At 39.4% G+C, this 14,569-nt stretch overlaps 1 protein-coding gene across 10 annotated transcripts in view; it reads left to right on the top strand.

Annotated features, from left to right (window-relative positions):
- Positions 1-14,569, top strand: part of Scaper (S-phase cyclin A-associated protein in the ER) — a 399,452-nt gene that overhangs the window by 346,687 nt on the left and 38,196 nt on the right. For 8 of the 10 annotated variants that reach the window (NM_001427719.1, XM_008766363.4, XM_039082386.2 and 5 more), the window contains 2 exons: positions 1,216-1,448; positions 7,742-7,897. In NM_001427719.1, the coding sequence (NP_001414648.1) occupies positions 1,216-1,448; positions 7,742-7,897 (389 nt within the window). Of the gene's footprint in view, positions 1-1,215; positions 1,449-7,741; positions 7,898-12,065; positions 14,525-14,569 lie in introns of those variants that run through there. The other 2 variants (XM_039082387.2, XM_039082391.2) reach the window with 2 other exon arrangements.

The following is a 14,569-nucleotide window of genomic DNA, read 5'->3' as shown; positions in this document are numbered from 1 at the left end:
TGCAGAGCAGAGACCCAGACAAGGCCCTCAGTGGAAGCACTGGGCCAGGACCTCACCATGGCCTTAGGTACACCATTAGCTACTCACATCAGGCTCTTCACTACCTTGAATCTCCACTTTGGCCTCTCTTCATTGTGCTTGCACTGGTCTGCTTGTCTCCCCTCTGTCCACTACTTCTTGCTCATCTTAGTGGCCCCAGGTATCTGGTACTGGGCAGGGGTCATTATGGACTTGCTCCTCACCGGAACCCTGTGGCTCCAGACTGGGGGTCACTTCTCAGACTCGCTCTGCCAGTTGAGGCCATGCTGTACCTGGCTAAGGGTCATGTCCAAGATTACTATGTTGAAAAAAAGTCTCCAATATAAAATACAGAGAAGTCAGACCAAGCAGAGGTCATGCAAGATATAAAAGAAAATCTCCTTTAAAATCAATTTTTCTTTAAAATCTGCAAGTTCTCTAAATCCTTGCAAAAGATATAATTAAAATTGAAATTATAATTGAAAATCATCATGGAAGAGCTGAGAAGATGCCAAATCAGTAAAGCATTTGCCCCCGCAAGCATGAAGACCAAAAATATCAAAACATGCATTGCCAAAACCCACATAAAAAGCCAGGTACAGTGACGTATACCTGCAGTCCCACCATTGGCAAGATGGGAAGGCAGACTCCTCCAGTGAGAGACCCTGGCTCAAACAGAAGACAGAAGGTGCCTAAGGAGCAACATAATGTGACTCTGTTTTAGAAAAAGAACCTTTTGCCATTTTGTAGTAAGAAATGCAAATGTTGTCCTACTAGAGATATTTAAATTCAGTATCCTTAAGAATCCATTCTCACATGAAATCCATTCTCTCATATGAGTCTATAAACTTAGTTCATTCAAAATTTTAATATAGTTTTGTGCCAATTCCTGTGATAGCATTTTGTGTGCATTACCTCAGTTAGCACGTTCAGGAACCTATAATGAATGTTATTATCCCTGTTTTAGAGATAAAAAGTTAGAATTTAGCAAAAAATAATATTCCCAGTATCATATGACTAATAAAGACAAAGGTGGGATTTGACTAGCCACCTAACCTCAGAGCCAACACACATGAAAATGTCGCATGGCCTCAGGTAGCATTTCAGAAATTATTTATGACTCTAGAACTTTCACAAGTCATCTCTGTCCAATTTCCATGGTTTCACTGAAGCATTCTCACTGTTTCTTATTTCTAGGTTTATATTCCAGATGAAAATAATGCTGTTTTGGGAAGAAATACAAATAAACAAGTTTTTGAAGGCTTGACAACTGGACTTCTCAGAGCCGGTGCTGTGGTTTTTAGCTGTCTGATTGCCAACCGACCAGATGGAAACAGCCGGCCAGCTACACCAAAAATATCAACACAGGAAATGAAAAACAAACCCTCACAAGGTGATGCTTTTAACAGTCGAGTGCAAGACCTTATCAGGTAAAATCACTACACTTCCTAAAATGATTTTTTAAGGTATTAAAATAATTAGAACCTAAGACGCTCCAGATAGCTGTTGTTTTTGCAGCATTGTCTGTAAACTTTTGGTAGAATCTCTTCTATCATTTGTAGAAAGAAGGAAAAGCAACGTAAAGCTCAACTGACACTCTCAGATGTGCTGCCAGAGTCCTACCACTTCTCAAAAGCAGCACTTTGCTCCTCAGAGTGTCTGAGCACCCGTCTTAGTCACAGTTTTAGTTCAGACCTAATATAACAAGAGTCACCGTTTATGGAGCACTCATTACATACAGGTAAGACTTTGGAGTCTTTGCAGCCCTGTAAGTGTACAGCTTCTAATTTAGACTAGATGAGGAAATTGTTTGGGGAGGTTAAGTGTTTTGGCCAAGGTTATGTAATGAGTTAAAAAGTAGAGTGGAAAGCTGAGACTGGAGCTCACATCTACTTAGATTCTCAACATCTGTACACTTTCCTCCCCACAAATGTGGCAGTTTCTGTCACCTGCTCAGACCTGCCTTGCTTCCTTCAAAGGTCTCCTTTGCTCCAGGGAAATTTACTCCTACTTTAGCATCTGAACTTTTTCCCCTTGTGAATCTTGAATCAGGTAGAATGTTTAATTTCCCAGCAGGGTTCCATCTGGTGTTAATCAGTTACTGTTCCACCACTCAGCAAGCCTCTGTGGTCTGCACTGATCTTTGGATTCCAAATCCATGCAATTTGTTGCTCTATGAAACTTATGGTAGGTTAATAGAGAAAGAAAATGCCCTCCTCTGCATTTGTTTCTTTCACAGCTCATAAATTCCCTCTGACTTCTTGTGCTGCTTCCTTGGGAAGAGTTGTTTCATTCAGTATCTTTCCTGCACTCCCCTTTCGTCTCCCTGCTCTCTTTTGCAAGCATATTTATTGCTGGAGAGCACCAGGCCCTTTGGGTCCACAACCATTTATCTTAGAGCACTTGACTTTTACCCTCCCTGCCCTTTCTCTCAGTTGCTTGATCCCATTCAATTTCCTCATGTCCTTTTGGTCATTGTAGAACTTAGCCACCCCTGCTGATGAATGTCATTGTGTCTCAGTGTTCTCCTTAGGGGGTTGTTGTGAGCCCCTCCTTTGGCTGTGGTGAGGCAGAAGGTCCAGCCTAGTGCTTTAGTGCAATTCCAGTCCACCTTCTAGGAGAAGAAGCAAGTATTTTCACATGCATTGCTAAGTTGCCAAATCTTTTCTTTTTTAACTTTTATTTTTTATTTTTACCACTGTCACTCTCTTCAGACATACCAGAAGAGGGCATCGGATCCCATTACAGATGGTTGTGAGCCACCATGTGGTTGCTGGGGATTGAATGCAGGACCTCTGGAAGAGCAGTCAATCAGTGCTCTTAACCCCTGAGCCATCTCTCCAGCCTCCTGCCAAATCCTTAAAGGAAGAGATTATTGCATTGGGGGGGGGGGGTGTCTAAAATAACAGTACTCTTCTGTCAAGACAGATAATGGGTGTAACTTTGAAAAGATGATTAACAAGCACAGTACTTGAGAACAAACCCTTTGGAATATTATTTTCTTAAAGATATGTGTTATAATATTGATTTGCTGAGCCTGGAGGTTTTGAATCATCTCAGGGATGATTTTATGGAACACGTTCACTTTGCCCTTGAGGATGCCTCACAGAGCATGAGTATTAATTTTCATATCTGTTTTTTTAACTTTCCCAACTCTTAACTGACAGGAGACCATGCTTTATCTGTACTGCATCATGCGCAGTGCTGTCAATTGTAAAGCTAAGTGGAAAGGTGTCACTGCAGTCTCTGGAGTTGTTGTCTGACTTGTCCCAGAGCCAGAGCAAACCCCGACATTGGTCTCTTTTTTCTTACCTAGCACAGAACAGGCATGAATATATCTTTTTCCATGTTTAATTATTCATTTTTAAATACATCAAAATATACAAAAACAATATTGTAGCTACTATGCTCCAACAATTGGTGTTTTTCTCTTTTAATCTTCGATTTTGGATTTTTTTATTGTAAACAAAACAATGACACAGGGAGAATTACCTCCTCATCTTTCTCTCTCTGGTAAGACCTACATCTTTAACTTAGAGTGGACAGACATCATCTCATGCCTGTTCTGTGTGTCTGTGTGAGCATGTGTGAATATCCATGAACAATTTATTATATTTTAAATTTGTATGACTTCTTAACAGTTATATAAATATTCTGATAGTATTTACCAATTACTAGTTGATACAATTAAATTCAACATGTTTTAATGTTAATTTTAGCTGTTCTACAATTCTGCTCTATAAATAAGATTTATTTACATCTTCTACTGATTCCTCCATTTCACTATTCACTAAAAAATTGAGCCAAAACCTTCATAAACATATTCTGTGTTTGTATCATTTTCAAGGTCTTATACTTACAGAAGGAATTCTGAATGATAAAATAAATGAATGTTCATATTTATCAGCTAATACCACACTCTTCTCCCTAGTAATTATGTATTTTTTCTATTCTGTCATCAAAAAATTAAAGTTCCCATTTTCTATATCCTTGCCTTTATAATTCTCATAGGCATAAAATGGTAAATGGCTATTGTCTTCATTTGCATTGTACTTTTTATTAGTGAAATAGAACATTGTTCATCATCCTTATTTACATCAGTCAGAATTTGGTTGTAGAAAACAGAAATTGCTTCACAAATTTAAACTGAAAGGATTTAATGTAGAAAATTAGGTGCCTACAAGATTATCTATGTTTACTCTTCAGGAAATCCCAAAACAATAATGTGAAACTATAAAGCTATGATATCTGTAGATATCAAGGATTACTAGCTCTTTAAAAATTAAGAATTGTGCTAGAGCAAGGGACTGAGGAGATCATTCAGTGAGTAAGAGGGCTGGCAGTGAAAACAAGTTCAAATGCCCAGCCACCTGTATGATACCTGTTACATGCTTGTGACCCCAGCATTAGGGGACAGAGACAAGTGGATCCTGGGTGCTCACTGATCAGCAGTATGCTTCAGGGTCAGTGAGAGACCCTGTCTTAAAAATAGATGGGGAACTGTAAGAGTTTAAATTACACTTATCAAATGGGTTATCTGCTAGAGACTGAATGTAAATCACATTTATCTACCGATAATGTACTGGAGAGTGCACAAGTCTATATTCCTAATTGTCCTTAGTTCTAACAATTAGTTAAAAGGAGTTGTGGGGAGCAACTTTTAACCAATGTGAAGCCATTGTTTAGGATGCCAGGCCTGATTGATAGGAGACAGAGCTAGGCAAAGCTACTCACTCATTCTTTCTCCCACTGCCCTCCAACTGTGCTGGAGCTCAGTACCACAGAGACCTGTAATCCAGGCTCTCCAGAGGCAGTGGTGAGTTGAGGGTCAGCTTAGGCTATCCTACCAACATTATCTCAGAGGAAAGAACAGCATCTCCAGCTGTGTGCATTTACTTCCATTTACCTAGGCAAGCCTTATTTCATGACTTGGGGAAATCTGTGTGCTCTAGGACTGGTACGGCTTTCAGATACAATGGCTCTTTTCTTACTTTGTGTTAAATACTCATTGTTTTAGAGTTCTACTTTAATATTAGTGTGCCATAGACAGTTTCTTACATTTACTGTTGGAAGAGTCTGTTTTGTTCCGGAGTTAAGAGGTGTTTTTTCTTGAAACATAGTAAAGATGCTGCTCTATTGTCTTCTGACTCCTTCGTTTCCTATAAGAAATCAGCTTCTTGAGTCATTTTCTCCTGTAAATAGCGTGCCCTTTTTTGTCACTGCTCTCCAGATTTTGTCTTTTACTTTCTACAGTTGGCAGTTTGTTTAAATGTAGATCCTGTGTGTTTGTCCTGCCCACAGTTAGTTGGACTCCTTGAATCTATATCAATTGATGTTTTTATGCATAAACAGAAATCTATCCAAAAAATACCTCTACAAAAAAATTTTCCACTATAGGTGACTTTATTTGTAAATTCTGTGGAACATTTCAGAGGGAAAAAATGCTATCAATCACACATTCTTTCTTGGGGAAGAGGAAAGAATACTTTGGTTTATGATACCAATAGGAACACTAATAATAAGTCTGACAAAAATATTCCTCAGAAAGTCCCACATCAATATTTCTTTGATGAATGTAGTTCATCAAATGTTAGCTTAGATAAATCCAGCAACATATTAGAGTATGGCCAAGTGTGGTTTTTTCTAGAGATAGAACACGATTTTAATATTTGTAATCCATATTAATTCATTGCCAAAGATAATAAATGGTCAAAGATTGTACCTTTCTGTCAAGCTAAAATACTAACCTGTTACAGCTTCATGGATGACAGCAAAAGAGCAAAGAGTCCCTAGGTTAGAGAGAAAAAAAATGTTATTCTAAGAGTTTTATTTGGTTTTGCCCTTGTTTCACAAAAACAACAGGATCAAACCAAGTCGATGTTGTACATGAAGTGAGTCTGTGGCTGACTCCCAATCCCTCTGTCTCTCCACCACCAGTTTTCCCTCCCAGTTTCATGTGCTTCTTTGTTTAAGCTACTGAGTTCATTTGATGCTACACTAAGTAGGATATATAGGGTGTAGGAGCATGGGTACCGTTGTAGTAAAAATTTAATCTGAATTGGGGATTTCTACACTTGCGTAGTGCAGATTCTCTCACCCCTGGGGATAACCAGGCTTGGTGGCCCTCATTAGCCTTATCCCTGAAGAAAACTGACTTGACTTCCCTCAGCAGCCATCAGTTGCCAATAGCTCTTCAACAGGCAGTGGGAGTGAATCAACCTTTTTCCCCACCATGTTGGGATTTTGGCTGGCTAGATTTCATGCAGATGTTGTGCATGTTGTCATAGCTATGAGTTCTTGTGTTCAACATTTTGTCATGTCTAGCATACACTGTTTTGCTACAGATGATCTTCCCACCCTCTTCTGCAGTGATTCCTAAGCCTTGCAGTGGGTAGAAGAATGGTATAGATGCCTCATTTAGAACATGGTCTCTTAGTCTCTACACGTGGCACTAATTGTGGGTCCCTGTATTAATCACTATCTTCTACAGAAAGAAGCTTCTGCAATGATGACTGCTATTTGTATTAATCTATGGGTATAAAAATAAGAACTTAGGAGGCAATTTATCTCTATGTCCATTTAGCAGAATACTAGGATTGGGTTCTGCCTTAGGGCTATGACCTCACCAGTCCCGGGGGCCTAGTAAATGCTACCATGCATGAGTTCTGGCTTTTAGAGACGGCTTTAAATAAGGAAACTGGTTGGTTGGTCTCCTAACACTTGCACACTATTGTACCAATTGGCATATATTGTCAGACCAGTTGTTAGTGTACATCACAGGCTTTTACATCTGGGTAAGAGTGTTACTTTTCTCCCCCAATGGCATGCATAGAACTATACTATCCCTAGTGATGACTTGATTTCTCCAAATCCTATAGTTGTGATTCATATATATGGTGTCATTATAGATTTTTTTTTGTCTATAGTCCTATCTAGTATCACACATTGAGTGTTTTTTAATTTGAATTTTTTTCCTTCTTAGTCTCTGTCTCTCATGTACCCACAATTTTCAATGGGGATACACGTTATTTTATGGAACATTCCTAGCCTGTCTTCATGATCAATTAACATTATGTATCTTTCTATGTTTATAACTAAGAGTCTTAATCTTATTTATGTTCTTAATGGTGATTTTATTTTAGTAGAGCACCTACAGTTGGCATTAGAAATTTAAAGTGTTAACAAGAGTGTTTGGGTAGCATGTCTATGTGGAGAGTCCTGCAAAAAGTCAATGGACCACAAAACACAACAAAAACATGGCAGTGGGAGGCAGGGGAGTTATTGGGAGAGAAAGATAATAAATTGTAAGGTTGTCAGGTAGACCATAGTGTGTGTGTGTGTGTGTGTGTGTGTGTGTGTGTAAGTTGTCAAAGAATAAATTAATTTTTGAAAGTGTATCTTGGAAGCATCATTTTGTCTTCTAAGTCCCTATGTTGTGGTGACTTTGGTCCCCTGATTCTTAAGAAAGTACTACTTGCTAAGACTGTAGAGATCATTACATACTTTTTCACCTACTGTCAGTTTCTTCAAACCAAGAAGAATGGTGAGAGAATAACTGATTGTTTAGTACTAAACATAAGGATGTTGGTACTTAAGTGTTTTAGTCAAACCTATATTCTGTCAGTATGTCAAGGGACCCAAGCCTGGATGTGCTAAGATTTATCATAGAAGATGAAGACATTGTCACCTCTGCAGATTGAGACATACTGTTCTCTTTCACCAGCTATGTGGTGAACATGGGTCTGATTGACAGACTTCGTGGCTGCTTCCTCTCAGTGCAAGGCCCAGTGGATGAGAATCCCAAAATGGCCACATTTCTGCAGCATGCCGCAGGATTCCTACGTGGGATATGTATGCTGTGCTTTACTGTCACTGGAAGGTAAGAATTGCAGGTTAGAGCATCTCTTATGTTTGTCTATCTAAATCTCACTGCTATAGTAGTCACTCCACTGCCTTCCTATATTTCCCTTGTCATTGGTTTTCCACATTGAGATTGGATTACATTTTTATTTGAGGGTGGGATGGGCGTTCCTGCCAGAGTCAGTCTGTTTTCTCTTTTTTTAACTGGTGTCATAAAGACCTGAATGCATCCAGTTCTTCTTCTACTGAGATCCAGGGGTGTTGTAGGTAGGGCGTGAGGGGTTGGGGTTCTCTGGCAGTCAGTGAGCCAATGACAAAACACACCAAACCAAATCAGGCCATTAGCCCAGAATAGCACAACCTCACCATGGTATTGTTGCCAGTCACCTCCTTTTGGGTAATCTCCTAGATCTTTGTTTTTCTCTACTTTTCTTTCTTCCAAAGTACTAACACAAAAGAGTCATCCAAAAATAGTAGCTCCCTGAAGGCACTCGTAGCTCATGGGTGTGGCTAAAGCAAAGTGCCAGGCACTAGTATGGACTTGAACACCACCCTGTAAGGTATCCTCAGAAATAATTGTCAGGCCAACAGGATGGTCCAGTGATTAAAACCCACATAAGCCTGATGGCCTGATTTTGTGATTCCCCAGAACTCAGGATTGAAAGAGAACTCCCAAAATGTGTCCTTTGACTTCCCCATAGACATTGTTGCATATATGTGCATTCACACATACAATAAAAGAAGTAAATTAAAAAAGCATCAGTTCTCTAGAAAGGACAAGGACTCTTTCCTGGGTGTTCTTTTGACTCTGAGTGAGAGTCATTCACAGTAGTGACTTGTTGTTTTGATAGGAATATGAAACATCCTTGAAGTATACCAATGATATTCAGTAAAGTAGTTTGCTTAAAATTAAATTCTAAACAGCACTTATTTGTATTTTGAATTTTCTTTATCCCATATTTTGAAGTTTTGTCACAAAGAAAAAAATTATTTGAAGAATTTGGAAATTGCTTCTTAAAGAAATATGACCCATCTTATTCCATAGCACACAGAATGCAAGTGCTGTGTGTACAGTGTTTTATGAGAAAGGCATTTCTTCTGAAATCATCACTGGTTTAGTCTGTTACATATAGGATCCCTAAACTCACCTAATCTTTCTTACTCTGACCAACCTGTCACCTCTGTGATATTTATAGGAAAATTAAAACTGTCTGAAATTTCAGGGAAACAAAGATAACCTGCATTCAGTGTTCCAGGTTAATTTCTATCTGGGAATGTAACCAAAGTCTGCCTTTGATAATAGAATCAGGAGTAGTTATTACCACATTTCTGAGAGTTTGGACATAGGATCAGCTCTCTCTGGGTATTGGCACCAGCTTAGAGCCCTATCTTATCCAATTAGCTCTTTCCCAGTGGTCTCTTAACACAACAAACCGCTTCTGGTCCTGGCTCTTTGTCTGTAGTATACAGTCTAACAAACTTGTTCGCATTTTTGTGTATGTCACCTGTGCTCATTTTGAATTTAAATGACCATCACATAAGTAAGCATATGGCTGTTGTGTAGTTTGTAGTCTTTAGCTTTTGCTTATACAACTTCAGTCATATTGAAGTCTGTGGCACTTGAAAGAAAGTTAGAGGTTATCCATCACCTCCTTTGCATAGGGAAAGCAACTGAGCCAGACTGACTTGAATTAGTACTCCAGATTTCTGCCTTGGTATTTCCATTTCTACACTTGACTTAACATTATTCACATGTTAACATGTGTATTTATTTTAATTTTCTCATATATATATAGCAGGATTCTTGTCCTTCATGTATCACCATGATGTTATCCAGTGGCACTCACTGAGAGCTTCTGCTGTATGTCAGGTGATAAATTAGGTACTAAGAACAGACCTTGAGGAGCACAGAGTCTAATGTGGAGTCAGACATACAAACTAATAGCTACAGGAAAAGATACTGTACACAGAAGAAAGGAAAACACACCAAGAGAAGGTTAAGAAACTTCAGTAAACTAAAGTCTTGGGGTTTTATTAAGACAGGGTCTCACTTTGATGTCCCTGTGGTCTGAAACTCCTTATGTAAAATAGGCTGACCGTGAACTCATAGGTATTGGTCTGCCTCTGCCTCCTCAGTACTGAGATTAAAGAAGGGCACCATTCACCCTGCCAGTAGGCTGAACTTTAAAGTATGCTGGACGAGTAGGAGAGAGATGCAGGAAGTGTGTAAAGAAGCAGGCAGCATGCACCTGTAGACCATCGAACAGTTCTGCTCTGCCCGAAAGCAAGGGGACTAACTGACCGTCACTCAACTTTCCTGTCCCTCTGTTGAGTGGGTCTAAGGTGTGCTCACCGATGTCCAAAGAGTTCCTAGCAATAGCCTATTCACTAACAATTTTTGTTCAACTTTATACCTGCCCTACTTTCTCACACCCAAAAGAAAAAATTACATTTACACCTATATCTTTGTTTAAAGTCCTGCTTTGGGGGTAGCTCAAGCCAAAAATACATGAATATTTCAAACCATCTAGTGTTTTAAGTTCAGTTTGATGTCTTTGTGACCATGGAGAAAAAGGGACCATTAATTGAGCTCCTTAACTGTTGTAAGGCTCAAAAGAAAACAGAGGCCTACGCCACAGAATTGTTTGGGCAGGATCAGATTTCTGTTCCAGAATGAGCACTCCTAAGGAGTGTAGAGAGGTCTGCCAAAGGATTAGCAAAGCCTTTCTCATGGTCCACGTGCAAAATACCGAGTGCCTCTACATCCACTGAAAGTAGAGAGGAGCAAAGACACTTAGATGAGGTAGAATAAGTCAGATAGCAAGGGGCTTATTGATATGGGAGAGGAGAACCTTCAGGCTTCTGACTTGTCATTTTTGATTAGTAAATGATATAGTCTCCAAATTAGAGAAGATTAAGTAGTTGGTAGTGATTTATTCTTGATGGTTTCTAAGAATTCTTAATTCCCCCAATATAATTTCTTTGTTCAATTTCAATGGCAAATTTCTAATAGCAGGGCTTCCTGCAAAAAGCAGATTATTTTGGACATAAAAATAGGTCCAGGTGGTTCTGTGATTTGATTTACCTGGGAAATTCTAGTAGAGTTTGTGTAATCTGCTACTCTCAAAATGGGGGGAAAAAGGATCCCTACTTACTCTTGTCATTTTTCAGTCTCCCAGCATTCCCTGAGCACTAAGGACCAGGGCAGGGAGCACTCTACCAGTCAGAGTCATTCACATCTAATGGTTACAGGCCATCTGTGCTGTCCCCCATCTTCACAGGAAGTCTGTTTCTAAACTATGAACTATAGAGACTGGCCAAGCATTTTGTTACATAAATTAGAATTTCTGTGCAAGCTCACAACCCATTCTAAGAAGTAGGACCTGTGATTTTGCTTTATTGTAAAAATTCACAGAAAGCCTGTTTTGGCTACCAGAAATTAGCTAAAACTAGAAAGTCAAGGAGCCCTTTTGTTGGTAACCAGAATAAAAGACAAAAAAAGAGCCACAGTGGCCTCTAAAAATTGCCTCTTGAACTGGCAGAGACTGAGGTAATTAAGCAAACTAATTGCTAGGAGGTCTCTGAGTAAACACTTTGCAGCCAAGCCTGAGCAGGTCCACTTGTGGACTTCTCTCTTATTGTGCCCTTAATCTTCTCATTTTTACCTAGGTGTTCTGAAAGACAATTAGAGTGTCAGAATTTGTGCTGCTAATCTATGCTTTAGTTGGGGGAAGAAAGCATGGGCCCAAGATTTCTACACCAGGCTTGGTTTTGAACAATGAAATTGTCTTTATTTAAGTAAAAAGTGAAAATGTGATAAAAGAGTTGGTTTTAGTTTAGGATTACCACAGAATTTTAAAATGAAAATTGGACACAAACAATAATTCTTACTCACTTAAACAAATCTGATGTATTTATAGTAGGATTTTCAGAAATGCTTTGTTTTGGCTTTTGTTACTATTGGTTTTCTAGCCCTAGTCTTACAGGAAGTTTAAAAAAAAAAAAAAAGGCTAGTTTCAGGTCTTGGAGCATCCTAATCCGTCATCAGCTGAGCTCAGCCTATTGTAAGATGCGGGCTCCTCAGGAGCACTAAGAGGATCAGAAGTAATGATTGTTTATAAGCACAGTCAACACAGGCTTTTCAGTTACTCCGCAGTGACTTACTGTATTCATAACTGTGCTTGCAGTTACGCATAGAGCAACAGAGGACCAAGGAGCAGTGGACCAACACTAAGATAAGCAAACAAATATATATATTAATATTATAATCCTTGTAAACCTGTCAACTCTGAGAGGAAAGAGCTTGTAAGAAGTGGTTGATAATAATTGGCTAAAGAAGTCATTATAAAAAAAGGATTTTTGTTTGTGTATATATGTTTTCCATTTCCATATTCAAAGTATTCTAACAAAATTTGTTGTAGACAAATGACATTTGGGAAGCCAATGTCATAAAGATATCAGAATGATTTACAACTTAGCCTACTAATCATGTGGGTATAAATGAGTGCATCTCAAGTGTTTAAGGATGCTTCCAAACCATTTGTTCAAACAAAGGTAAACTTTTAATTCTGCCTCCCTACCCATCCGTTCAATCATTGAACAAATGTTTATGCAGCACTTGTTCTATGCCAGGTCCTGTGCCAGACTTGGGAAAAGGCAGAAATGATTCAAGACTCATGTTATGTCCTCAAGGACCTGTAAGTTAGAAGGAAAAAGAAGGTGCATATACAGATATCCATGATAAAGACAATGGGAACGGAGTTAGAACGCAATTCATGCAAGTGCTTGGTAGGCTGCCAGGCACTTGGAAATGCTTCATAAATGGTGGCCACTATCATCATCGGTATCAGTTGAGGGCAAAAAAGGGAGCGGTTGTTCACAGCTTATAAGGATTAGATATTTTCTAGAGTAGCTTAAAAAAATGGAAATGATAATATATATAGTTGAGGAAAAGATAGACTAAAAATATAACAAAAACAAGATATAAAAGTAGAAAAACATGAATAACATGTAGTACTCTAGCTGAACTCTTCCAGATGATGACAAGGTTAAAATGTAAAAATGCAAATTATTTTCTGGTATCTTGTGGTGGCAATAGTGTCATTAATACCTTTGAGCAGAAGCATGGCCTGCTAAAAATCATATTTTGAAGCATATACAAGTACTGTATGAATGATACATTAGAGAGAAGGAAGAAATAGGTGTCGCTATCAATAGCATCTAAAGCAAAAGACAGAAAGGCAAAGAAGAGTGTGTGGTTTTTCGGGCCCCCAGGCATCCAGCTCCAGATCTGTCCTCACTGATCATTTCTCTGTGTGTGACCTGCCACCATACTCTGTTGATTTAAGAGAACCTTACAATCACCCAGTCTTGCAATACGGTTTTAATCTTTTCAATGACCTTGCCATTTTCTATTTGAATACATCCAACAGCATAGGACTTATTGCTTACTACAGAGCCATTTCTGCCACTGATGGGTTTCTGAGGCTTACAGAATGTCCCCTCACACGAGCCCTGTGCTAGTCCTGCTTGTACCTTAGTAACATCCATATTGTTCAGGCCCTGCCTTTTCTCCCTAGATGCCTATGGTCTCACATTTCCTTTTGCTTTTCCTCTCCCATTCTAGTTACCAAGGTGGTGTAACAAATTACACAAAATTGAGTAGCTTAAGACACTCTAGTCTCGAAGCTCTGGAATTCTGTCAAGATATAGAGGAGGATGAGTTATCTTTGTTGTATAGTTACAGGCCCATGTGTCTGTCAGAGGAGGCTTCTCTGGGGTAATGAAATTGTATCTTCCAAGGAGCCAACCATGAAAAGATCCAAGGGAAGAATATTCTAGTTGAAAAACATGGCAAGGTCTTGCCTGAGTTGCTGTGTTCCAGAAACAAAACCAATAGGTGTTGAATTTGATGAACAAGAAAGTGATAGGAAATAAAGTACATGCCAGGGGAGGAGGGAAGACAAACATTAGAAATTTGAATTTTATTCTAAGCTCGATGGGAAAACAATTGGATGTTTTTAAACAGAAAAATGACCTTAAAAGTCAAGAAAAAAAGCATTTGTATACTCCATGAAGAATGGATTCAAAAAAGTAAGAATGGGCCAGAAAGCTGTGATAAAGGGCTGTAGTCATCATAGAGCCCTCATAGGACAGCACCCATCCCCCCGGCTACTCATCCTTTACTAAGCAAGGCAGCAGAGCCTCTGAGACCCAACTAGAAATCAGAAAGGTAAAATAAAACCTGTGCATCAGCACAGGACCCTTTGCTGTTTTCAGTGTGAAAATTTGAAACCAGGGAGTGTCTTAAATGAGAAACATCATTGCACAACATCCAAGATCTGGGGCTGATCCCAGTCAGTCGTCCTGAACTGCCTTCTCTCCCTGCAGGAATCTCCTTCCTCTTCCAGTCACTTCATTCCCCCAGGGCTGTGCTGGCCTCTTGTTCTTTTCTCTTCCACTTCCTGGGCTTAGCTAAAGTCCAGCCACCATATGAAGAAGCTCAAATTTCCTATGCAGGGACTCTTCACCAGAAAGCCCTCGGCTGGCACCTGGCATCTGGCGTTAAACACAGATGCCTGTATTCAAAAGAGGTGAAGATGCTGGGCTGTGGGCCTTGGAGGGTCTGAGTGTGCTCTGGAAGCTGGTAAGAAAATATTCCTTCTGCCCTGCAGCCTTCTGAGGGAACACA

The sequence above is a fragment of the Rattus norvegicus genome, chromosome 8, assembly GCF_036323735.1.
Source record: "Rattus norvegicus strain BN/NHsdMcwi chromosome 8, GRCr8, whole genome shotgun sequence".
NCBI lineage: Eukaryota > Metazoa > Chordata > Mammalia > Rodentia > Muridae > Rattus > Rattus norvegicus.
This window is presented reverse-complemented; position numbering and strand designations above follow the sequence as displayed.